This window comes from Numida meleagris, chromosome 2 (assembly GCF_002078875.1).
Source record: "Numida meleagris isolate 19003 breed g44 Domestic line chromosome 2, NumMel1.0, whole genome shotgun sequence".
In the NCBI taxonomy this organism is placed as follows: domain Eukaryota; kingdom Metazoa; phylum Chordata; class Aves; order Galliformes; family Numididae; genus Numida; species Numida meleagris.
In genome coordinates this window covers 42,334,945-42,358,798 of record NC_034410.1, presented here as the reverse complement: position 1 = coordinate 42,358,798, position 23,854 = coordinate 42,334,945, and the positions used below count along the sequence as shown (strand labels likewise).

At 40.7% G+C, this 23,854-nt stretch overlaps 2 protein-coding genes across 2 annotated transcripts in view; one reads left to right on the top strand and one right to left on the bottom strand.

Annotated features, from left to right (window-relative positions):
- ACAD11 (acyl-CoA dehydrogenase family member 11) overlaps nucleotides 16-23,854 on the top strand; it is a 29,469-nt gene continuing 5,630 nt past the window's right edge. Inside the window, exons 1-14 of the mRNA XM_021387682.1 lie at nucleotides 16-279; nucleotides 2,205-2,304; nucleotides 2,561-2,686; nucleotides 3,812-3,973; nucleotides 4,185-4,349; nucleotides 6,699-6,846; nucleotides 7,389-7,510; nucleotides 8,213-8,319; nucleotides 8,454-8,577; nucleotides 9,985-10,062; nucleotides 10,446-10,584; nucleotides 10,699-10,806; nucleotides 12,016-12,114; nucleotides 23,050-23,116. Coding sequence (XP_021243357.1) covers nucleotides 143-279; nucleotides 2,205-2,304; nucleotides 2,561-2,686; nucleotides 3,812-3,973; nucleotides 4,185-4,349; nucleotides 6,699-6,846; nucleotides 7,389-7,510; nucleotides 8,213-8,319; nucleotides 8,454-8,577; nucleotides 9,985-10,062; nucleotides 10,446-10,584; nucleotides 10,699-10,806; nucleotides 12,016-12,114; nucleotides 23,050-23,116 — 1,682 coding nt within the window. The 5' untranslated portion in view covers nucleotides 16-142. The remainder of the gene's footprint in view (nucleotides 280-2,204; nucleotides 2,305-2,560; nucleotides 2,687-3,811; nucleotides 3,974-4,184; nucleotides 4,350-6,698; nucleotides 6,847-7,388; nucleotides 7,511-8,212; nucleotides 8,320-8,453; nucleotides 8,578-9,984; nucleotides 10,063-10,445; nucleotides 10,585-10,698; nucleotides 10,807-12,015; nucleotides 12,115-23,049; nucleotides 23,117-23,854) is intronic.
- ACKR4 (atypical chemokine receptor 4) lies at nucleotides 14,121-18,510 on the bottom strand. Its single transcript, XM_021387687.1, has 2 exons — nucleotides 18,398-18,510; nucleotides 14,121-16,195 (listed from the first exon to the last, which is right to left on the bottom strand). The coding sequence occupies exons 1-2, from the start codon at nucleotides 18,472-18,474 to the stop codon at nucleotides 15,115-15,117; spliced, it is 1,158 nt and encodes a 385-aa protein (XP_021243362.1). The 5' UTR covers nucleotides 18,475-18,510; the 3' UTR covers nucleotides 14,121-15,114.

Here is a 23,854-nt window from a genome sequence, read left to right as displayed (position 1 = left end):
GGACCAAGCAGCCTGCTGTTGCCGCGGCGACGCCGGAAGGGGCGGCTCCGCAAGGAGCGTATCGCTGCTGTGGGCGGCTCCGTAGGAGGTGTAGCGACACAGCGGGCGGGTGTGGGCCGTACGCCACCGGCGCAGCGCGGGGATGGCGGCGGAGCCGGGCACCAGTGAGGTGCGGCCGCAACACCGCTTCGACCAGGGCAGCCTGGAGCGGTACCTGTGCCGCTGCCTGCCCGGCTTCCCCCAGCAGCCCGCGGGAGCTCTGTCCGTCAGGCAGTACAGGTGAGAGGGGCCGCTCGTAGGCCCTCGACAGCCGTGTGGTGCGCCGAGCCGCGGTGCCCGGCTGAGGGGTGGGGAGGGCGGCTCGGAGCCAGAGGTGCGTGGCGGTTGTGGTTCCCGGCGGGCGGCCTGCCTGCCTGCCTGCTGCCCAAACAATTCACCTGGGGAAGGCCGAGTTTGCTGCGGGGACCTTTCGCACAGATGGAACGCAGCCTGGCGGTGCTGGTGGACTTTCCTCCGAGCTCAGGGAACACGCCTGACCCCTCCGCGGTGCAGAGCACGCGTGTTGTCGCGTTGTTGTTTGTCACTTGCTCGTGAATTGTGGTTTATCTGATTGCTCTTTAAGTGCTCGGCAAATAAAAACGCTCAGGAGTGTATCGGTGGCGTAATAAATCGATTGTAAAGCCGTGGGCTTATAGCCAAGTAGGCAAATGCTTGACACCGTGCTGAGAGCGGTGGGTTGCAGCCGTGAGTGTCACTCTGTAGGCTCCAGAACTCAGTCAGAACTTGGTAGGCAGTTTTTTGTTGTCTTCTCATGCAAATGTAAAACGTCTATCAAATCCTCAGTTCTACCCCAGTCCTCATATGTGCTTCCATCCAAGAGGGGCCTCCTGAGAGCAGCGAATAGAAAAAAAATTCTGAAAGATCTCTAGTGTTTACGTTGTTACTGTTTTATTTGTCTTGTTGCTCCTAGAGGCTTCAGCCAGTCTGAATCCATTTTGTGCCAGGCAGAGTACCTGTCTGTACGATATACCTGTTAAGCTTTATTACAGCCTACGCCCTAACTGGCTGAGGGGGAACAGGAATCATAGAATCATAGAACGGTTTGGGTTGGAAGGGACCTTTAAGATCATCTAATTCCAAGCCCCTGCTCTAGGCAGAGATACCTCCCTCTAGACCAGGTTGCTCACAGCCCAGTTCAGCCTGGCCTGGAATGCTTCCAGGGAGGGGGCATCCACAACCTCACTGGGGAACCTGTTCCAGTGTCTCACCACCCTCTCAGTAAAGAATTTCTTCCTAATATCTAGTCTAAATCTACCTTCTTCCAGTTTAAAATCATTTCCCCTCATTCTGTTGCTACAAGCCCTTATAAAAAGTCCCTCCCCAGAGGGAGGGAAGTCCTGAGAAGCACGAGGGCAAGTGTCTGCTTGATATTGATTTTTTCCAGACTGGACAGGATTGGACAGGAATAAGGTCTTAAGTATAGGTCTTAAAAATGATGAAGAATGAGGAGAGAGTAACATGTGGGTGAGCTCAAGTTTTTGAGGAAGATAGCCATCAATGAGCTTGACTGGGATATGACAGGCAGTGTGTCATGAAGGGTTTAAGTAGGTAGTTCTCTTAAGTAGGCACGCGAAGAAGCATGTACTTTCTAGGATTCTTTGTCACTGCAGCATTTATTCTTTAAAATGTAACAGTTGCTATAGGCAGTCCCCTAAGAGCAGCATATTTTGTGAATAGATGGCCAGGCCTGAACATGAGGGGGTTTGGTACTAGAATTCATCAGTTGTTTAAAAAGCTTTCTCTCAGCTTACACTGTTCAAAATATAGCTCACCAAGGAAAAATATAGTCATGGGCTAGTGTGAATTTTGCTTGAAAACTTGATCACTTTAATGTTGTCTCTTTAGGGTGAAGAGGCAAATGCTATCCCCATTTCACAGGAGAACAAATTGAGTATCTTTGACTACTCTGCAGTGAAAGAAGATATTTTTATGTTAGGTGTAGCAATACAGCCTCTGACTCCTGATTTTGTAGGCTATTGCTTGCATCTTTGTAAGACTATATTTGAAACAAGACTTGAGGAAAAAACATTTTCTGTGTCTTGCCATTTTGTTCAGGCTTTGTCACAGTGAACCTTGCACCATTTCCATTAAAACTTGCAAATTTGCATCTGTCTAGTAAGTAATTACAATCTTTCTCCTTGTAGCTCAGGACAGTCAAATCCAACCTTTTATCTTCAGAAGGGTGTGCAGGCCTACGTGCTCAGGAAGAAGCCCCATGGTCCCCTTTTACCTAAAGCCCACAAGGTAAGTAACGTTCCTCAGCAAGCTCCAAACACTTTGTATTGCAGGTGGACTAAGTTCTTCTTGTACATGATGATGCAGACTATTTCAGTTGAAGGTGTCTAAAAATGCAGTGAATTACTTGAATCATTTCCAGTTTTCTATGCTGTACATTTGATTAAATGTTAAAGGGGATAGATTTTCATTAACTGTACTCAGTAAGATAACGATTTATGTTTAGGAGTTTTTCACTGAACCTAATTTTCTGTGTCTTCTTCAGGTTGACAGAGAATATCGTGTGCAGAAAGCCTTATTTTCAGCTGGATTTCCAGTCCCTCAACCCCTGTTGTACTGCGGTGACGTTTCTGTCATTGGAACTGAATTTTATGTGATGCAGCACGTGCAGGTTGGTCAGCCAGTCTGAGAGATTTCTTTCTTCTCCCTACTACAAGCAGATTTTAAGCGTCTAAAACTTATTAGAGTCTTATCCAGTTCTTACTAAGTTTTGTAAGTTTGGTATGTGCAACTATGTACCAAGACATACCAATATGAATAATCTGATCATATTTTTAAGAAATGCTAACTGTCAGAGATTCTTACTGATTTCAGGTTCTCCAGAGCTTATTTCCAGCTTTGTCAAAATACATAGCTCATTATTTAACTTCTTGATGCTGTCAGAAGAATGTAGTGAAATGTCTCCATGTTGCTACTGTGGAAAGCGTACCCGTAACTCAGACAGAACAGTCAGGCTCTAAAGTTATACTGGATTGTTGGAACAAATGCAACCCATCTGTTACTGAAAACAGTAATCTGTGTACAGTCGCATTTTTCTTTAAAAGCAAGCAGGATTCCAACTCAAGCACAACTTTGAGAAAGAACATAGCATAGCTCTGCTGTCCTTCACTTTAAGTGTGCTGTGGCTGAGTTGATACTGTTTCTGATGGACTTGGTTGATTCTGAGTTTAAGTCTTCTGTACCGTTCTTTTTTTCTTTCTGTTGTTCTTATGGGAGGAGGATTTGAGTTTAGGCCTCTTTCATCATATCCTCCTCCATGTGGCTATGCTTGTTTGACAAGTTGTGATGTGTGCTAACACGTAGTGCAGGGTTTTGTGAAATTCAGACTCTATGGAGCACTGAAGCCCTGAGAAATGGGGCTGTGAAAATATTCAGTTGTATCTTGAGTGTTCTGGGATACTTGCAGACTGAAATTTGAGATCTGAGGAAAAGCATTCTAAGGATTTCTAATTGTATAAAACAATAGTGCATACAAAAAAGAAAGGAAAGTGGGAAGATCATGGGCTGTGAAATAAGTGTATTTGATGTATTAACTGAATTGTATTAAGGAAAGAAGAGAGTTGAGTTATGCCCTTCATCTGTCATGGCCAAAGAATAAAACAAATGAGGAAGGGATTTTTGATTGTATAGGAAATATTGGCTCACTGCATTCATTTTAGCTACCGAAACATCTAACTTTAACTTCTCTTCATCTATGCCTACGTCCCACCAAATATCTGATTTCCAATGGTTCTAGGGTCGCATCTTCCGAGACGCCTCACTGCCTGAGGTGGGCCCAGCGGAGCGTTCTGCTTTGTATCTCGCAATGATAGAAACTTTGGCTCAGTTGCACTCCTTTGACTTGCGGTCATTGGGTCTCCAAGGATATGGCAGAGGACCAGGATACTGCAGAAGACAGGTACAGCTCTTGGAAAAATTCTCTCGTTTCGTCAGGTCTTTAATGATTTGATTTGCAAGCTAATTTATTAATTTTAGATGACTTGTAAAAGTAACCATCGTGTTTTAGCAATTAGACATCTTCAGTTAGTTAAGAATTGGTGCAGGGTATAAAGTTACTGCTACATTCAAGTACATTCTGTAGCACTCTTGAAGTGTTTCTATTTTTTCAGGTATCAACTTGGAAAAGACAGTATGATGCAGCTGCTCATACAGATATTCCTGCCATGAACGAGCTAGCTGAGTGGTTAGCAAACAACTTGCCGCCTGATGATAATGAAGAAGCCCTAATTCATGGGGACTTTAGAATAGAAAACATCATTTTTCACCCAACAGAGGTATTTGAAATGTATTTGTCCTTTTAGTACTTTGTAGTTCTCCATTTGTTTGTACGTGTTATGGGACATTCACAGGGTTGTTCTAGTCATGATTTGCTCTACATGAGTGTGAACATTGTGTAGAAGTGCACATGGATATCAAGCTATTCATTCTCTTGGCTTTCATTCATGTGAGGTTACTGTGTAAGATATTTCTGTACCTAGGATAGTACTACTTTTCACTGCAGGAGCGGGTTACTCAAACCATTCACCATCTCCAGTCCCTACTTAAAAGTCCAGAAACAAAATGTTTTCTATGCATAAATCCTACTGAATTCAGTGCAGCTTAAGGACATACTGAAGGCTCACTTCATTAAAGTACATTAGCACCTGATCCAAAGCCTGTTAAAATCTGTGATAAGGCTTCGATTAACTGCCATGGCTTTTGTAAGTTATGTGGTACCAATGGAAGCAAAGGAAGAAATCTGCCAAAGCTGCTTCCTTATGAAGTGTATGTAGAACCATAGAATCAGCAAGGTTGGTAAAGACCTACAAGATCATCCAGTCCAACCATCCACCTACCACCAATAACCCCACTAAACCATGTCTCTCAATACAACATCTAAATGTTCCCTGAACACCGCCAGGGACGGTGACTCCACCACCTCCCTGGGCAGCCCATTCCAGCGCCTGACCACTCTTTCAGAAAAGTAGTATTTCCTAACATCCAGCCTGAATCTCCCCTGGTGCAACTTGAGGCCATTCCCCCTCGTCCTGTCACTAGTTATTTGCTGTGTTGTGAGCAGAGGATTTGCCTGAGATTTGTGACTGAGACTCTGCAATGCGGAATATAGGTAGGGATTTGGACATACTGGTCTTCTCAGTAGATGGATTTGATTGATGGAGAAATTGCCCCTTAAAGCTCTAGAGAAAATGATTTTAAAAGCAACATTTATCATCTCAAGGAGCCTCAGCATCTGGAATGCAGAAGTTAACCTTGTTTTACATCAGAGTATATGCATCCTGAGGTGGTTTGTTGTTGTTGTGGTAGGTTTTTTTACTAATCAGCATAACAAAACAAGTAGTATCAAACAGTTCTAGAATTAATTCTGAATCTATTCTGTTTTACCCTACAGATCACTGTACTTTCAGTGTAGGATCTGTTTCTGATGTCTGGTTATGATCAGGAGCAAAGCATCTGTATTATTCTTAGCAGTAAAATAATTTCTGTAATATACTTCTGCTTTCTTTTCTCCTAGAGCTGCCGGGATGTGAAATGATAAGCAATTTTTTGTCAAAATCTATAGAATTTAACTTACAGTTGTGATTATAAAGATGGAATTCAAGTCTGCAGTGCAGTGATAGTTGTAGTGTAGCTGGATATTGGAGTTGTGCATGTGTGCGTTCTCGGTTTACTTTGTCATCTGTTCCCTGAGTGGCCCAGGAGTCTCAGAAGAGGTTGACTTGACGCAAGGAGACGGACTGAATTTCTGGCCCCCTTCACGAAAAAGCCACAGATCCCAGAGATTCACACTGTTGTGCATAGATCAGCTGATAGATGCTGATTGCAGGCTTAAATGTGCTGATTGCTGGACTCTGTGCTCAAGCAGTCAGTCCTGGGGACTCTCCCAGCAGTTCCTGCTGTATTTGAAAGAGTTGGACCAAGCTATATAGAGATCATCTTAAAGAATCTGTTGAAACTGTACCTTTGTATGCAGGAATGGCCATGTAGGAAGTTCTTTTTGTACGTGATAGCAGTGGATTGTGAGTTGGCTGGAGGGGTTATGTAAGGTAACAGGCCAGCTGGATTGTAAGAATTGATCAGAATGTTTCCTTGGGGAGTCTTCACTGATGTAGCTGAGCACACTGTAGCAAGGACACTTGCAGTGGAGATGCCTGTCACCATCTGGACAGTAACTGACTGTCTTGTTTAAGAAACTCAATTTCCTATGTAAGTTTTAATCAGTGCAAAATATAACAAGAAATTGTGGTGGTTTTTAATGCATGCAACAGGACTGGAAACAAACAAAAAAAATCAGTACTGTGGTTCTTCAGAATATTTTATTTCATAACTCTTTGACTAGAACAGTTTAGAAGTTTCTGACAGAAAGAATGTTACTCGAAAATGTAGAATCTGAAGGAGATTTTCAGTAGAAAAAGGTGTAGTTTTCTGCCACTACGTAAATGTTAATTTTTTGCAGATCCTTACGTATTGCTAAATGAAATTGCTTTTGCTGTAAACAGCTACAGTGCATGTTTTTAATTTTAAGCACATAGTACTGCAATAAAGCTCCTGGATACTAAGTCTGTTGTTCATCTGCAGATCTGTCATTCTTATCATTCACTTGAGGTTTTTATTTTTTATTTAAGGCTCGTGTTTTGGCAGTGCTGGACTGGGAACTTTCAACCACCGGTCATCCTCTAGCAGATTTGGCATATGCTACTCAGTTCTACTTTTGGCCTGCATCTCTGAAGGGCTTAGGTCAAGGATCTGTCTTCAATTTCAAAGACACCATAGGTATGAAGTTATAATCCTTTTCTCAAACTGAATTCTATGGTTGATTTCTATTTGTTATGTTACTTTTATAAACAACAGTAAAAAGTTAATAAGTACATCATTTTGCACTTGGATAAGAGCTTTTCTGTAGTTTTCTTCATTGTAGAAGATGTGCTGATAGTTTTAAGGTAGTTCTGTTTTTATAGGATGTGGGTTTGCCACAGTACATTATTCTACGAAGGGTTATTTTGGGCATTTATTAGAGATAATGGGGGAAAACTAAAATTTAAATATGAATTGGTGATGCTTATTTAAAACCTGAAACAAAATAAAACTGTGGTGCAACTGATTTCCTGTCTGAAGTGGAACTCAGGAAGGGAGTTTATCTGGAATTCTTGCAACACTTATTTCCTTTTCAATCTCCGTATCTGAGCATGTGAGGAATGATACATTATGGTTTTTGCTGTATTAACAAAATGACTCAAATGTTTGAAGGATGAGGTAAAGAAATCCTAGGAAACCTCAAGTATTCTAAAATATATATATATTTTTTTTTTTTGTAGAAAATCCCTCATTTGAAGAACTGATTTCTATTTACTGCCGCTGCCGGGGTATTAGCACTACAATCCCCAACTTGAATTTTTTTCTTGCTTTGTCATACTTTAAAATGGCAGGGATATCCCAGGTAATACTCAGATTTTCTGAAACGTCACATTTTTATTATGATTATGTGTATGTTGGTACAGCTGTTCAAATGGTGAACTATTGTTGTACAATAATGGGGAAGATATTTCAGTTTCTCCCTTTAGAAGCAGTATCTTTTAGATGCTTAAGACTGTTAACTCTAGGATAGAATTCTTGCAGCATGAAGTACGTTACATGAGATATTCAGCCATTGTAGGGCAGGAGTATATTTTTGAGTTGCAGCCTAAGATAAGGTTACCAAATGTGTTATGAGCTACCTCTTAGTAATTTGGAGTAGGAATGTATACGCGTCTAGTTAATGTAGTTGTGAATAACAACGTGTGTGTTGCTGTCTGTTAGCTGAAGGGACCAAGTGGGCTTGTGTATAGTATCCAATACACATACACTCTCTTTGCTTTAGTAATTTTTGATTATTTTCTTCAGGGTTTTTAACAACTCTGTCTTGGGTTGGTTTTTTTTTTTTTTGTTCTTGTCCAACTCTCTCTATTCCTCTCTAGTATATCAGAAATACACCAAAAACAGAATCAACATATCCCACTAAAATCCATCTGAGTGCTGTTTTTTTTCCCAATTAAGAATCTGTATATTTAAGCGTAACTTCATAGCTGAAGAATTCACCAATCTAAAAGAGATATTTTTAAATACACAATTATACCATTTATGCCTTTCTTTTTGGTTGTAGGGTGTATATGCTAGATACCTCCTTGGAAATGCTTCTGCAGAGAATAGCCATGAATTTGCTAAGATGGTGAAGCCTTTAGCAGAAAAAGGATTAGAGCTCTCAAAAAGGTAACATTGGTTTAAACTACTGCCAAAGGTGAGGCAAAACTTATGGCTTCACTTATTTAAATGTCTGTATAAGGCAGCTTATAGCATTATGAGGGGGAAATCTGATCTTACTTATTGCACTGGATGTTCTTTAGATTGTCTTTCAGCAGCATGCAACACAGTGCTTCTGGAGAGTTGTTCTATCAAAGCAGGAAAGGCCAAGAAATGCTGCTGAAGATAAAGCAGTTCATGAAGCAGCACATATATCCAGCTGAGAAGGTAAAAGCTTTTTGTAAACCTATTTATAAACAAGTATTTTATGAGCAGAGGTTATAAAAATGTAAAACTATGTATTGAACTCATGTCCTCCTGTATTTTCTTTTTCTTTTTTTTGTTTTTCTTCCAAGAACAGTTTTGTTTTTCATGCAGTGATGTTTGTGGTATTGTGAAATATTAGCAGAAATCATTAATGATCTGCATGATATTTTTTGCAGATATAAAGCGTTTATGCATTGAAAAGTTACTTTAAAAACTTTTTTACTTTTTAAAGTTTAAGAAGTACTGAAAAACCAACAAAACCAAAATGATTTTTAAAGGTATTTTACAAAATACCTTTAACAAAAACCATAAAGTCTTGCATACTCATGCAGGGATGCTAATTTCCAGCATTGTACAGACATACAGGTGTTGTGTTCCTTTTCTTTAGGGAGCTCACTGACGATATTCAATCTCATATGTTCTAAATCCTGTATGGTTTTTTGTCTCCCTTTCTCTTACGAGCTAATTTGCTTTTCAGTTCCAAGAAAAAAGCAAAATCGGGACAGACTGTCTAACACTTGAAATTCTTTATATCAGAGTTTCCCAAAAGTCTGTCTGTGACTAATTTTGAATTACCTGAGGAATCTTCAGAATAATTATGTGCACTTGATTAAAATCAAATGAACCACAAATAACCACAAAAGCTTGGCAGATGAGTAGAGCTGGTCTTGTAAATTATTTCTGGTAACAGGAAATGTGAGTCAGGACTTGTAAATTCTGCTTTTGAATTTGTTAGATGATAATTTATTTGTTCTAGAACAAGTTCTAGGGCACTTTTGAAGGAATGTTCTACATTTCCAGAACGTACTTGGGAAAATACTAGGATTACTAATATGTAGTTTTACTTAGTAACTAAATGTTGATGCTCAGAATGACTGTTGAGATAATCTGCTAAACAGTTCCCAGTGTATTATTTCATATAAAAAAAAAAAAGATAAACGAGTTAAAATATCTGAATTTTTTTGATGAGAAACCACATGTTTAGGAGTCAGCACGTTAGGCTTTTATTTGTGGTTTTAATTGTGGGTTCATTCCTCTCGTGTAGTACTGTTGGTCAACAGTTGTACCTATTGTCAGAAAACACTGACCTTCTACTGTCGTCAGCACACATGTTAAATGACTTCAAACCATTTCCATGTATGCAAAAACATCCTGATGATTGGGGTCATCTCCATGATGCGTTTTTAAGTCTTGCAAAATGAAATGATTGCAATTTTTAAACTTTCTAATGAAACCAACTGTATAATAAAAAGTTGTGCTGAATATTTCATACCGGTACATTGAGGCGTAGGGGTAGAAAAGAAAACTGAACTTGTTTATGTTATAGGTGTTGCAGATTTAAACAAACTTTTAAATTATTTTTCTTAGGAAATAGCAGAATACTATGCTAAACATGGAAATACCGAGGAAAAATGGAAGAAACCGCCGGTGCTTGAGAGACTGAAGGTATGGGACAGTAAATATTCTTGAGTGCTCTAGCAGCAAAAGCACTGACACGGACCTTAAGAAACTTTGGTGTATGCTGCTGGAGAAGTTATCCCATCTGTGTGGAAAGAAACAGTGAGGAAGCGAAAGGAAAAGAAGAAAGTGTGCAAAAGGAATTGCGAGATACAAATGAGAGAGGAGAAAAGCAGGCATGAGTCCTGTGAGGTGGACATCTGAATTTTAACTCAAAGCTGTACCCGCTGAAAATAGCTGCTGAGGAAAGCCATCAGATATGTTGGACAGTGTGTTAGACATAGGAAGGAAGAAAATGGTCAGCGAGCCAGGATTTCATTGCTGTTTGAAGATGTATTGCTAATGTTTTTCCCTGCTGATTCTCTGAACAGGAAATGGCCAAAGCAGAAGGTCTGTGGAATCTTTTTCTCCCAGCTGTCAGCGGTCTCAGCCAGCTTGACTATGCGCTAATAGCTGAGGAAACGGGGAAGCGCTTCTTTGCTCCTGAGGTTTTCAACTGTCAGGCACCTGGTTAGCAAACACTGTGCCTTAACTATGGCACTGAGAGCATGAAAAACACTGGGCGTCTAATGCCTTACCATTTGTGTGTCTCAAGAAATAAACGTAACCGCTCGTTTCTCACAGACACTGGAAACATGGAGGTCCTGCACATGTATGGGACTGAAGAGCAAAAGAAAGAGTGGCTGGAGCCCCTTCTAGAAGGGACGATTAGTTCTTGCTTCTGCATGACAGGTGAGTTTTTATTCCAGAAGAAAATGAGAGGCAGCTGACAGAAATTTTACGATGACGTATGCAAGAAGTATGAAATCGTAAGTTGTTACATGTTAAAGAATGCAACCTTGATCTAGTGCCTGACTTAGTGGTTGGCAGCCCTGCCCACAGTGGAGGGGTTGGAATTAGGTGATCTTTGAGGTCCCTTCCAACACAAACCATTCTGAGAATTAATACAGAAATTGCCACGATATCTGTGAATGTCTTTGAATATGAAATCACCTCTAAGGTGTGAGTGCAAAGTGAAACAACCTTGCTGCCCCTCCCATGTTCTGCCATATTACAATTTCCTTATGTTTTCAGTTTATTTTTGGTAGTAGTAAAATGTATTTTATTGTATGAACCAGACTTAGAGTAGAATTTAATCCTGGTTTTATAATGTGTTTTTGGGTTCTCTAGAAACACAGGCACAAGTATGATGATTTTGAGAAGTATTGACGTTTTGCAGTAAATCATAGAGATTTTAAGACATAACCTGAAGGTGACTCGCAGATCGTATCATGCACTTGCTTTATGTCTGTAGCTCAGCATTATATTCATTTTTGCTCTTCAAAGCTTGTGGCATCTTTGGAAAGCTGGGCCCTTCATTTAGGAACGTAGCTTTTGAATATGTGATGTCAAAATCTTGATCTTCCTGCATCAGCAGGAGCTAAGACAACTTGGCCTTTCAGAGCCAGGTGTCATTGTGTTCGCCAAATGGGAGAAGATTGTTTCACTTGAAAGATAATGGCCTTCCCTGTTGCAGATGATCACTGGTGATGCTTTTCTTGGCAACTTTATTTCATAATCCATCAGAAAAGTAATTGAAGTTTCTTTATTTTCATTTGAGAAAAGCCTAGGAGAACAAAGGCTGAGAGAGATGACTGTTATCTACAAGTAGACTTGGGGGAGGAAGGATTTAAAAACGTCAGGGAAAGAAGTCTGTTTACTATAAAGGGAAGTCTGAGTTCAGAAATCAGCAAGTTTAAGTTGGCTATGAGTAACATGTCATCAGAAAATAGAAAGTCTTTCTCCACAGTAGAGTGAGGTACTGAAAACGGCTTTTCCTACTGGGAGCTGAACAGTGACGCTGTTTTTAGAGTATATCTAGATCCATATATTTGTGGTGGTAGTTCTACAGCCTGTATATTTAATGCAATGGTGTGTGTGTTGTTTTGTTCTTTAACACAGAACCTGATGTGGCTTCAAGTGATGCCACCAATATGCAATGCAGCATTGAGCGAGATGGAAATAGTTATGTGATTAATGGCAAGAAATGGTGGAGCAGTGGTAAGTACAGAAACACTACATGAGAGTGATTAAGTCTAAAATTCTTCCTAAGTGTTGGTATAAATAAATACAAAATCTGGAATGTTAGTCTTCCATTTCTGAATTGGAAAATTTCTTCTTCTTGAGTGAAGGCTGTCAAAGGTAAAACAGCAGAGCAAGAATTTGTGGCTTTGGGTCAGTTTTAGAACCTCCAAATTTAGTTCACAGAATGAATCCTGCTGCTGTTCTTCAAAGTATGCCTTGTACCCTTAGGTAATTTACACGTTTACGGTCACACTCTTAAAACTTTGTTTTTATGAAACTGTCTTTGCAGCTTGTGTTTGAAGTTTGAGTGTGTTGTGACATTCTAGTAACCTTTGGCTGATTGTTAATGGAGTTTGTGATGCTGATGGTCTGCTGCTTAGAGGTGATTGTTTTTTGAGAAACTTCCCCAAAAAATCCTTGATTTGGCTTGAACTGTAAGTGCTGAATATCCCTGACTTTGGAGTACTGTTCTTGGCGTGTGCGTTTGTTTACTGAAACATAAGTGGCCTATCTGAAAAATCATCATTCACTGACAGTTTGGAGCTAACTAAATAAACTGAGTTGCTAACCAAAGCGAAACTTGAATGTTTCCTTTAAGTTCCTTTGTGTGGGCCAGCTCCCTGCACAGATAGACTTGTGCAATACCGAGACTCACCAGAAGATGGGCTCGCTCTCTTTCCTAGCACTGCAGAACTGGAGGCAGAGGGAAGCACATATCTAGCGTCAGCCTGGAAGTGTCACTTAACTGCTAGTTGCTACCCTTGCTCTGGGATAATGTGTCCCGGTTGTGCGTTGCAGTTCCTAAGGAAGCAATGGGAAAGTTCTCTCAGAGGTCATGCACAAAATATATTCTTCATAAAATGAGTTCACAGGATCATTGAATGGTTTGGGTGAGTTATGTGTGTCATCAGAAGTAAACGTAAGAGAGTAAGCATGATTTGTTTTGTCCTAACTCTAATAAAAACAATTAGGGCAGGCAGATTTGCATAGGTGGAAACAGGAAAGGCGCTGAATTATCAAGAAGTTTGAGAAACGTGTGTGCAGCTTTATCTTAGGCACCATCTCCTTTTCTGTCTGATTGAATTGCTGCTCTGTCACAGGCAGTCTCCTTTTGTTCCTGGGGGTTTTTTTTGGTTGGCTTTTTTTTTTTTTTTTTAACTTTTTTCTCTCGAGTCTGGGTGAACGTGGGGAGCTTGGATGTTTGGGAATCCCAGGAGCCTGACAGCCCAGTCAGAACATCACTCTGGGTGCAACCACTCTGTGTATGTGAAGACAAATATAATTCACGCATACAGGAAGTCATTTGCGTCATGGAAAAACTGGAGTTTATCACCAAGCTTTGTATGCGTGCTTTGCACGTTTACAGTAAGTCTAGTCTGGTTTAAACGTATCAGATTGATGCATGTGTAGGCCATCTGTCAAGCATTGCTAATTGCTCCACTATTCCTCAAAATACTGGACAGAAATTCTGAATGCGTTTTTCATTTCAACAGAGAGAAAAGGCTTGTGTCTTGTTTATGTTACAGTTGTTGTCTGTCATTATAGAGCTTTTTCTTTTGGTCCATGATTATGTGATTAGGAACATTGTCTGATAACGAGAAATTCTTGTTGTCTTTTGTTAGCTCTTCATTAGAGCCGCAGGATGGTTGAAGGCAGGGACAACATGCTGTAAATACCACTTTTTTGTGTGTTTAGAAAGCTAGTTTGTCAGCGTATTTTAAATCCTTCTAGAGATGAACAGGAAAACTGCTGTTGTGTTTTCTTCTTTTTCCTGGAATCCCCACCGTCTCTGTGGCAGGAGAAAGCTTTTGGTACCTCTCAATGGAAAAACTATAAGTACCCACCAGTCATGAGTTTGTGTGGAGTCTCTCATTCACAAAGCAAGTCCTTTATCCTTTGATTGATAAAACCCTATGCTAGAGATGCCAATACCTACTAAAACAAAGCGAAGATAAATATATCAAAAAATGAAAGGCAGTGCACTCTGAATACTGATATATTTTATTGCATCTTTGCATATTTTAGAAGGTTATAGTTACCTCGCTATCTCGTTCATTTTACAAATTCCAACCAAAAATTCCAGGCCCTGTATCTGAAGATTAACTTAAAACTTTTATTTCTGCTCATGCTTTGACTGCATTACCTCGACTTTTATGTTTGATGCTACGCTTACAGAGATCTGAAATGCGCCTCTTGGTTACTGGGCTTGTTGAAGCTTACAGTGAGCAGAAAATGGAGAGATGAAAGATTGTTTTTGGTAGTTACAGAGCAGCAGTTAGTGCTTTTTGTGGAGGGTGTCCTTGTTGCTCTATATATGTGTAAACACAGAGAAAATGGCTTTGTTTTTTCATCTCAATTCTCAGTTGTGCACTGATATCTCATTTTAAGCTGCAACAGTGTCTCTGGAATGAGAACTAAGGACAAAAAAATGGAAGTGAGTTATTAGCCAGATGTTGTGAAGTTTTACAGAATAGTTGGAGAAACACAGGATTATTGAATTTTGGTACAAAGGTTCCCCTACTGTGGTTGGCAACCCTGCACTCAGCAGGGGGGTTGAAACTTGATGAGCTTTGAGGTCCTTTTCAACCCAGGCCATTCTATGATTCTATGATTTTATTGCTGATGGTTTGCTTTTCTGTTTTAAAGAGGTGTTTAGACATGTGCAGATTTTTCATTACACAGAGATTTAATATCCTGTTGCTGTGACCCTTTTGATTTTATTGTCTTCTTTTGTTTTTTTTTTATTTTTATTTTTTCACAAATACCTTAATTGTTTCCAGCATTTCCAGTATTTTTTCTTGCCTGGTGCTTAATTTTGATCTTGTTCCATTTTTTGAACTCCACTGTAGTGTCTTGGCTTGTCTGCAGGTTTCAAAATTCATCTGAAAGATGACTTGCAGAGAAACAGCTGTTGAAATAATAGCTCCCAAGTTAGTAAGTAATCCTTTTTTTGATTAAGATAATGCAAGCAACAGTCTATATAGTGAAGCTAATTGTTTCTTCAGTATGGACTTCAGAATTCATAGAAATTTCTTCAGGTACTTCATGCTGTTGCTGTCTTTTCCAGTACCCATAATTTTTTGCTATTTTCATAACACGCATTTTAAAAGAAGCACCCAGGAAGGCATACAGAAGAGGGTTCAGGCAGGTGTGAAACAGAGCTATGCTCTTGGTGACCTGAAGTGCAACATCTATGGTTTTACTTGCCTCACAGTCAGTAATCAATAGGTAGATGCTATCTATGGCTCGCCAGAATTTAACCATGTTGTAAGGTAGCTGGGTAATTATGAAAGCAGCCACTACTGCCAGCAGAACCATGAAGGGCTGAGATTTTTTAGTGTTTCCAGATCTAAAGATTGCCCGAGCAGTAACTGAGTAACAGGTCAGCATTACTAGGAAAGGAAGCAGAAATTCCAAGACAACTTCTAGGATCTGAATGGTTGCTTTTAAAAGTGTTTCCATGTTCACTGGAAATACAGGAAGGCACTCATTCCTATTATTGTGTTTCATGACTTGGTGAAATATCAGTTCAGGGATGCTGAGCAGTATGGCAGACAGCCAGACGCCGATGCAGGTAACGCTGCAGTATTTTCCAGCTCTTCTGTGACGTTGGGATTCAGAGGTAGCCCTGTATCTATCCACGCTGATACAGGCCAGGAACAGCATGCCAGAGCTGAAATTCATGGTGTAAAGTGAAGAAGTGAGCTTGCACATTGAGTTTCCGAGTTCCCATCCCTGCACCGCGTTGGCAGCCCAAAATGGGAGTGTGAAGAGCAAGAGCAAATCGGCAATGGCTAGGTGCATGATGTACACGTCTGTCTTGGTCTTTGGTTTCTTGCAGTAGGCATAAATTGCTACCACTAATGAATTTCCAGCAACTCCGACAGTGAAAGTCAATGCGTAGAACACGGGGAGGAATACTTTCATGAATTTTCTCACATCTTCTTTTTCACAGAGAAACTCGTATGTGTTGTAATCGATAGCAGAGTTGAGATAATGCTCATCATCCTCAATCCAGTAATCAGTTGAGTAGTTCATATTCCAGCCCAAGGCAAAGCTAAAAGTCAAATAAGAAGAAAAAGGGGGTGGGGGGGCAGAGTTGGGAAGACACCAGAGAAATAATATTGGTTTCAAGTTTTAAAATGATACATAACACACAGCTGTCCCGTGGAGTCAGTTGCTGAACGGCTGTGGAACAGACTGAGTTTAGTCTGCTCCTACAGAATCAAAGCAGTGTGGGTACCCTGAATCTTAGCGCTGGAGACAGCTCACGATGTTATGCGCCCAAAGGAATCTTACCACATACAAAACTGCCCACAAGCACACAAACAATTCGCAGCCTTGACTGTTTTTTCAAGAACTATCTCATGATGAATTCATTCTGTAAACACTTGGGCTGTATCCTCACTGCCTGCTTAAGACTGAAGTTTAACGTTCTCATCTTCAGTCTTTAGCAAGTCATGTCCTACAGAGTTTTCTTCTCTAGTAGTTGTGTTCATTGAGTAATTAGCTGAACTTCTTTCATTTGTGAACTACAGTACTGCAGTGCCACATTCCCTGGAAATAAATGGCATTAGACTTCTAAATCTCGGTAGCAAAGAGCTGCTGAGGATGAAAAACACATTTCCCTTTCTCATCTTCTGCAGTGTCTCAGAATTTGAGGCTGATGTTAAAAGAAAACAGATTCTTGTCTGCTATTCTGCCCAGAATGCTTAATTCATTTTCAATCTTGGCAAAACTCTGAATACCATCACTGTTTTTTAGATAAGGATTAAATGAAGGGTTGCTAAGTCTTTATTACTAACAGTGTCTCCTCAAAAATATTTTTCATATGTTTTGTCTACCAGGAAAAAAAACAGTTACTGACTGATGCCATACTCAGAAACACAGGCAGATTAAACAGACAGAAATGAATAATTTCTGTTCTTACTTGATATTTATGTATATATATATTCAGTGAATCTGCTGTATGCACTTGATAAACTGTTTCAGGTGGAAGTTAACTTTGGTTTGGCTTTCATCCTTAATGACTTTGGATTTTTTTGTTAACATTTCAAAACACTTTCCATTAAACTGTAAGCAATGATTGCTCTTAATTTCAGTCTTGTAATCTGTCATTTACCGCTGCCTAACTGAAGCGTGTGGAATGGGAAGTCATGTAATTCTGTTTCTGAGTTTGGCAAGGGTTATCTATTCTGTGCCTGAGAGTCTGTGTTAGCAGGCTTATTCAGCAGAGGCAATCCTTTGCAGCTTTGTAATACTTTGAGGAGAGATTCAGGCATCAGCAGTGAATGTCTGTTTTTCAGTAGAAGACTGCAGGGCAAGTTTAATCCTCTTAGCCAAGGCTAGAAGAAAAATAGAACTTTAATTGAAAAGCTTGGGCTGTAATCTAAACTGTTGCTGCAGAGCCCATCTGGGAACACTTAATCAAATTGGATCATGCAGATTTTCTTGAAAGCAAAATGATAAACATTTTGGTGCAAACTTTCGGAAGTCTGAGTATCACAAAGCGCTTTGGCTGTGACAGGGAACTTGCTCTGCTGCCCGATGTGATTTTGGCTGACTGGAGTTCGTGATGGAAACAGATATGTAGCATTCAGCTGTTGACATTTCTCTTTTAAAAATGAAATCCTGTTTTGGCTAGCACAGCTATTCATATTTTTCACTCCCGCTTGTGTTGTTTCTCAGGCACACGTGCATACACATGACAAAAAGCTGCTGAATGGCAGTGGAACAGGCTTAGCCTCTGTCCCACACAGCGCTCTGAGGGGGATTTCTTATAGAATCAAAGCAGTGTGGGTACACTGAATCTTGCAGCTGGAGCCGCCTCAGGATGTTATGCACAGAAGGGAATGTTATCATGTACAGGGAATGTTACTGTGTGCAAAACTGCCTGCAAGTACCCAAGCAGCTCGCAACTTCAGCTGCTTTTTCAAGTATTGTTTTCTAGGAGATACAGGTTTATTAATAGACGGCGTTGTATGGTTTCTTGCGGTATTATTCCAGCCTTCCATGTAGATACAGATTCAGTGTTTGTCTGTTTAAACTCGATGTGGGATTGTACAAATACATACTGAATGAAATTAATATTCTCCGTTGAAACAGATTGTTTTCCTTAATGCACTGAGCAGTAACCTGTCCAGCCGAAATAATTGAATTTTAAAATTGGAAATGACATCTCTTTGTAAATCCTAGCTTTTCTGCTTGTAAATATATCACAGTCAGCATGCAGAGCAGTAAGAAATAAAACAGAACTAACCTTTTGTCAGCAGGCTGGTAGGAGGTGCTGCAACTGAGATGTGCTTCAGTGAAATGACCTGCATTGGTCTGACACATTACATTTTGTCATCTAGCACCACACCCTCATCTGGAAGGCAATTGCACTTTCGTTTTGACTCCCCAGTCGGGGGGGGGGGGGGGAAGTAACAACAATAACAAATCCTGTTTTCCTTGGAACCTTTCATATCAAAGTCTCGCGTTTCCTATTTTCCTTCCCCTTCAGCCCCGAATGCGATGTTCTTTGGAACATCAAGGCTCTCTTCCTATTTCACAACGTTGTCCAGATGTGCTTCCCATAATCAAGAGGCTTTTAACAAATTACACATTTAAAACGTGAAAAGGAGAGAAAAGAGGAGAGGTCTGTGCAGGGCAGCTGCCAGCAGGGAGTCACTGTATTGTTTCATCAGAGCAGTGCTGCGCTTTTGGTGGCTGCCTACAGAAGGATTGAAGAGAGCCTTATATGCCCTGTGTTGTAGTAACAACAAAAAGATAAGTTTGTTTTTTGTGAGATGGAGTTTTCTCATTCAGTATTGTGCTGTGGGACAAAACTGGGATTATGAGAGCTAAAAGATGTGAAAGCGAGTGCTAAGGTGTCAACCAGAGTGTGAGCAGATAGCCCTGCACCCTGAGGGAGAGTTCTCAGGGCCTTGGATGTTGCCAGTCAGGCTCATAGTCAAGTCAGAATTTGGTAATGGTTTTAGAGGAACTGCAAGTGAGGCAGGTGTTGTAGAAGAAAAATAAACAATGCTGTTTCTTCTGAGGCAATGTTTGTTCCACTTTCAGTGTATTGCCTGGGTTATAAAGAGTTGATACTTCTATGGGAAAGGAAGGATGGAATAGTTCTGAGCTTCACTTGCAGACGTTAATGCTTTTGTGCTGAGGCGTGGACTTAGCTGTGCTAAGAGTTCCGAAGATGACTGGATCTTGCTTAAATTTCCTCCATCTGTACAACTCAAGTTGCTTTCTCGTGCAGGAATCATCTTGTGCAGAGTGTCAGGAGTCCCTCATGATTTTCCAGAGTTCTTATTCTATTTGGATTTTCCTGTATCCTTGTGAGTTTCAGTAAATGCAATATTGATGTCAAACAACCGGGAGGGATGTTAGGCAGACCAGAAGTCACGTTTTGGTTTTTGGCACGCTGGCTCAATCGACGCACTTGCTGTGGCTGAATCAGTCATTAGTTTCCGTTTTGAGTATTTTGGAACATGGGAAAGGAAAGGTTCTTCACAGCAGGCAGCACAGAATGTAATGGGCAGATCTTATAGCTTCATTTGCATTTACTACAAGAAAGAAAAATAGATTGGGAGAGGAAATAAAAGCTAAAGAAAGAGTGCTGCAGTGTTTGTGCGTGGTTCTGTAGTTTCCATCTTGAGCTGTTATAGCACTTTCCTGGTGTTCCCCACAGCCGTAGATAAGAACATTCGGGTTGCTTCCAGCATGTCTGCTTCTTGCAACTCATGTCTTTGCTTAAGAGGCCTGAGCTATATCTCTTTAGAATAAGTGAATCTTTCAGTTCTCCAGAATGATCTTTGTCTTAATATTGTCTTCATCAAGATAGAATTAATTATCACCGTAGAACTGAGAAAGCTCCTAGGGATATATGAGATGGAGGAGAGAGAAGAAAACATTTCTAAACTCTGCAGCTGCCTTCACTGGTGCCATCAGAGGCTGTGAACTCGAGCTGGGAATAACTAGTAGCCACACTCAGTGCAGAACTGAGTCGCCTCTGCTGATTTGCTGCAGATCCCCGGCACTGTCTGTCTTCCTGGCTATAGCCAGTTTCCTTGAAGACCCACTGTAATCTTTACCATGTGTGAACTGGATGTCCAGCAGTGTTATCTGGAGAGAGCTGTAGGACTGCAAGTGCGCCGGAAAGTAGAGAATACTGCAGCCTCTTGGGAGGGAGGTCCTCTTGTGTCCGCTGGAAGATCTCACTGATGGCAACCAGTACCACGCTGCTGTCCACCTGACGTCTTGCAGGACGGTCTGGATCGTCTGTTCATCAGTGCCTTTCTAGGGAGTTGCCAAGCCAGTAAATGTCACCACAGACCTCTGATCTTTAGCTGGGAAGAGTAACCCAGCAGGGATATCAGTGCAGCAGCCAACATGACAAGAGTCATAGGTATTCCGAGTATTCAGGTAGTAGATTGTCCTGCCTTCCTAGCCAAAAATTTGAAGGCTGGACAATGAGGAACAGATACCTAGATTGCAGAAATTGTTATTGGCTTATGAAACCAGGCTGCATAGCAGCTTTTTAAAGTAAAGTCTGTGCTGTTCGTGTCTATACTACATTCAGTACTCTCCACCTGAAAGAATCCATGTGTAAGTTGATTTTTTTTGAAGGTCAGTATCTTCAGTATCTTATGCCCTCTGATAACAAAGGTTAGCTTACTGGTAGGATTCTGGTCAACCCTCAGAGCATTTTTAAATATCACTGTCTTTGCCTACGTGAGTGTCTGAAGAGTTTAAAAATACAAAACATTACTTAAACTTACAGCGTCTCCAAATGTAGCGGTGTTGTGGTATAAAAGTTGTGGACAGGTTGTGTGGACATGTATATGAAAAAAGTGATAAAAAAGCTTATTAATGTAGAACTATACCTAAAACTGGCCTAACATCTCTCTTTTTGCTGTTTGTCAAATTGTTTCTTGCAAAAGTACTGCTAACTCCTGCCAAAAGGACAGGAAGGACAGGCGTCTCTGACTCTTACCCCATCCTCCTGCAGCTTCTTTGAATTCCATCAGGAACGTTTGTGTGCCATTTATAAATGAGGGATGTATTCCATCCAGGCAGTCTGCGTTTTTTCAAAGCAATGTAGTCTTTCAAAGAATTGCATTGCACCAGGACTTCTTTCTGGCATTTATGATCAGAGTTGGATAAATAGCTCTGAGGAGTGGGAAAGGCCAGGAATCTGTCTGCCTTTCCTGTGCACAGATGGATGAAAAGTACATTTGAAACTTGTTGGTGTGATTGAGATCTCCTCGCCAGACGTCTCGTTCTCAGTGAACTCCTCACTAAGTTCAACTTCTGCTTTTTTTGCTGTTTGTTTTTACATAGAATGGTGGAATTCTGCCCTTTTTGAAGCAGGGATGTAATTTGAAGATGGTTTACAAACGATTCACGTAGCGATTCCAGAAAATAACCTTTGTTGTAAACCACACCAATGTAAATGTGGTTTAACCACATGTGCAATTCTGTGGGAAGAAAATACAGTCAAACACCGCTCATGAATACAGCATTTCTCTTTTAATGGTGGTATGCTGCAAAGTGTATGGTGTGTCATTTGTGGGCTCGCTGCCTGCTTGTTGTAGTTGTCCAGAGGAGTCAACTGTCTGAGATTCTACTGAGTTGACTGATCCCCTCTCAAGCCAGCTTTCCACTCGGCTATTTCAGTGCGTTAGTGTAGTGCAGCCTGTAGGCCGCAAGTAGCCGTGCTTTGAGGGCAATGGATGAAGAGTAGATTGCAGAAGAGGAAGGTAAACAAGCAGTAGTCTGTGCCTCAGAGTTTGGTAGAATGAAAGAAATCTCTCTTCCTACTCCCTGGACATCACAGGGGCGGTTCTCACGAGGAAGCAGCTCATCTCAAAGCCAGGTGGTTGCACTGTGTAGACCTGAGGCTCCCAAACCTTGTGAGAACAGCTGCCAGAGAAGCTACAAAGCCTTCTTTGTTTCTGGCATCAGAACACCTGAAGTTGGCTCCCATCAAATCTTTAATTAATCTCTGTGAAGCTTGACATCTCCCTTGTGATAGCGATAAAAATGTTGCTGATTGTTACGTATGTCAGGTATAATCCTGCCCTCCTTTCCCTTTGTTGCCTGTGTGAGACACTGAAAGGCATGAGAGCATGGTTTGGTACTATGAAACTTAAAAAAAAAAAAAAAAAAAAAAAAAAAAAAAAAAAAAAAGCATTAGGTCTCTTAGAATTAGGGCATTTTAATCAATGGTCAAATCTGTTAGGGCTTGTATGTTAGAATGGTACGGAGATGCGTATCAACTGACGTTGTCGGTAGCTTGAAATGCTACCAAATTATTTTCTGGTAACAGTTTACAATGAGATCTTTTTTTGAGGTGCAAACTGAAATCATTTGCATAAGGGGGGAACAAAGCCCTAATTCCAGGGAGGCTGCTGAAGTAGTAGCAAAGTTGTCCATGGTGGCCTTCAGTAGTCTTATTTGCACAACTCAATGGCTGTCATGGGGTTGATATTTCATTCCTGTACAGCTCCTCCTGCCTTCATAGCTTAGAGAAGTTCTACTTTTGAAACAGCAGCATCGCAGCTTCAGGTGTGCTCTTGTGTCACACGATAATAAGCTGTAATGCAGACAGATGTAACTAGATTCCTTTTCAAGTTCCTTCTTGTTCTTTTTTCTTCAGAAAAGATGGTGGAGCTGGACCCTAGGGGGTTTGGATATTTGGCTTTTGGTTGTCAACTCCCTTTTACATATTAAGCAATAAGATGGATTTTGTTACTGTCTGATTACTCAGAGTATAAACACAGAAGTAGATTGCATGCTTTTGTTCCTGTAGCACGAAAGGAAACATTTGTCCATATGAAGCTGCATTTGATTATACACAGAGATTTTTGTATTGAAAACTATTTTCATGTTTGTGATTTTTTTTTTTTTTTTAAGGTGCTGGGAACCCAAATTGCAAAGTTGCAATTGTAATGGGCAAAACCAAGAACTCCTCAGCATCCAGGTAAGGATTCCTAGGAGGTTCAAAGAGTTGGCTCTGATTTGTTTCCGGGAGGTGTCACTGCTTGCAGAAACTTTAGATGCAATAGCATTAATTGCTTTGGTTGGTCGGATGTGGCTGTGACTTGCTGGGGACTTCTGAACCTTTTGCTGTGTTTAGCAAAAAATACAGATGACCAAGGTCCTGATTGGTGTTTTTTTTTTTTTTTGTGAGTTCTGATGACTGAAACCTCGCAGCCTTTTCACCAACTTGTATCCACATGCTTCCCCTTCCGTTGCACTCACCGTAGTGAGTGCAGCCATGTGACGGATCGGATCAGGAAATTCATAGAGTAACCTGAGTTTGGAGGAGCCCAAGGGATCGTGCAGGCCGGCTCCTGGCTCCACACAGGACCACCCAAAATCACTCCTTTTAATTTTGCCTCTCATTCTCACATGCGAAATCCTTGTGTTTGGGGCAGAATGCATGTGTTAGCTTCTCAGAAGAGTTTAGCTTAGCGAGAAGAGTTTATGATGTAAACACACCTGACACATTGTGGAATGTTGCATCCTTACATCAGTAGCGTGCCCCTTTTTTTTTTTCCTTTCAATTTGCAATTTCTCAAATCTCAGGCTTACAATTTACTTTCTAAGTGTCGTTTTTGAAAGCAGTTAACAACAACTGCTTGCTTAAACAATAATAAAACCAAAACCTTTCAGAACTTTCCTGAAAAGAATGAGTACATGTGGCGTACCAGAGACC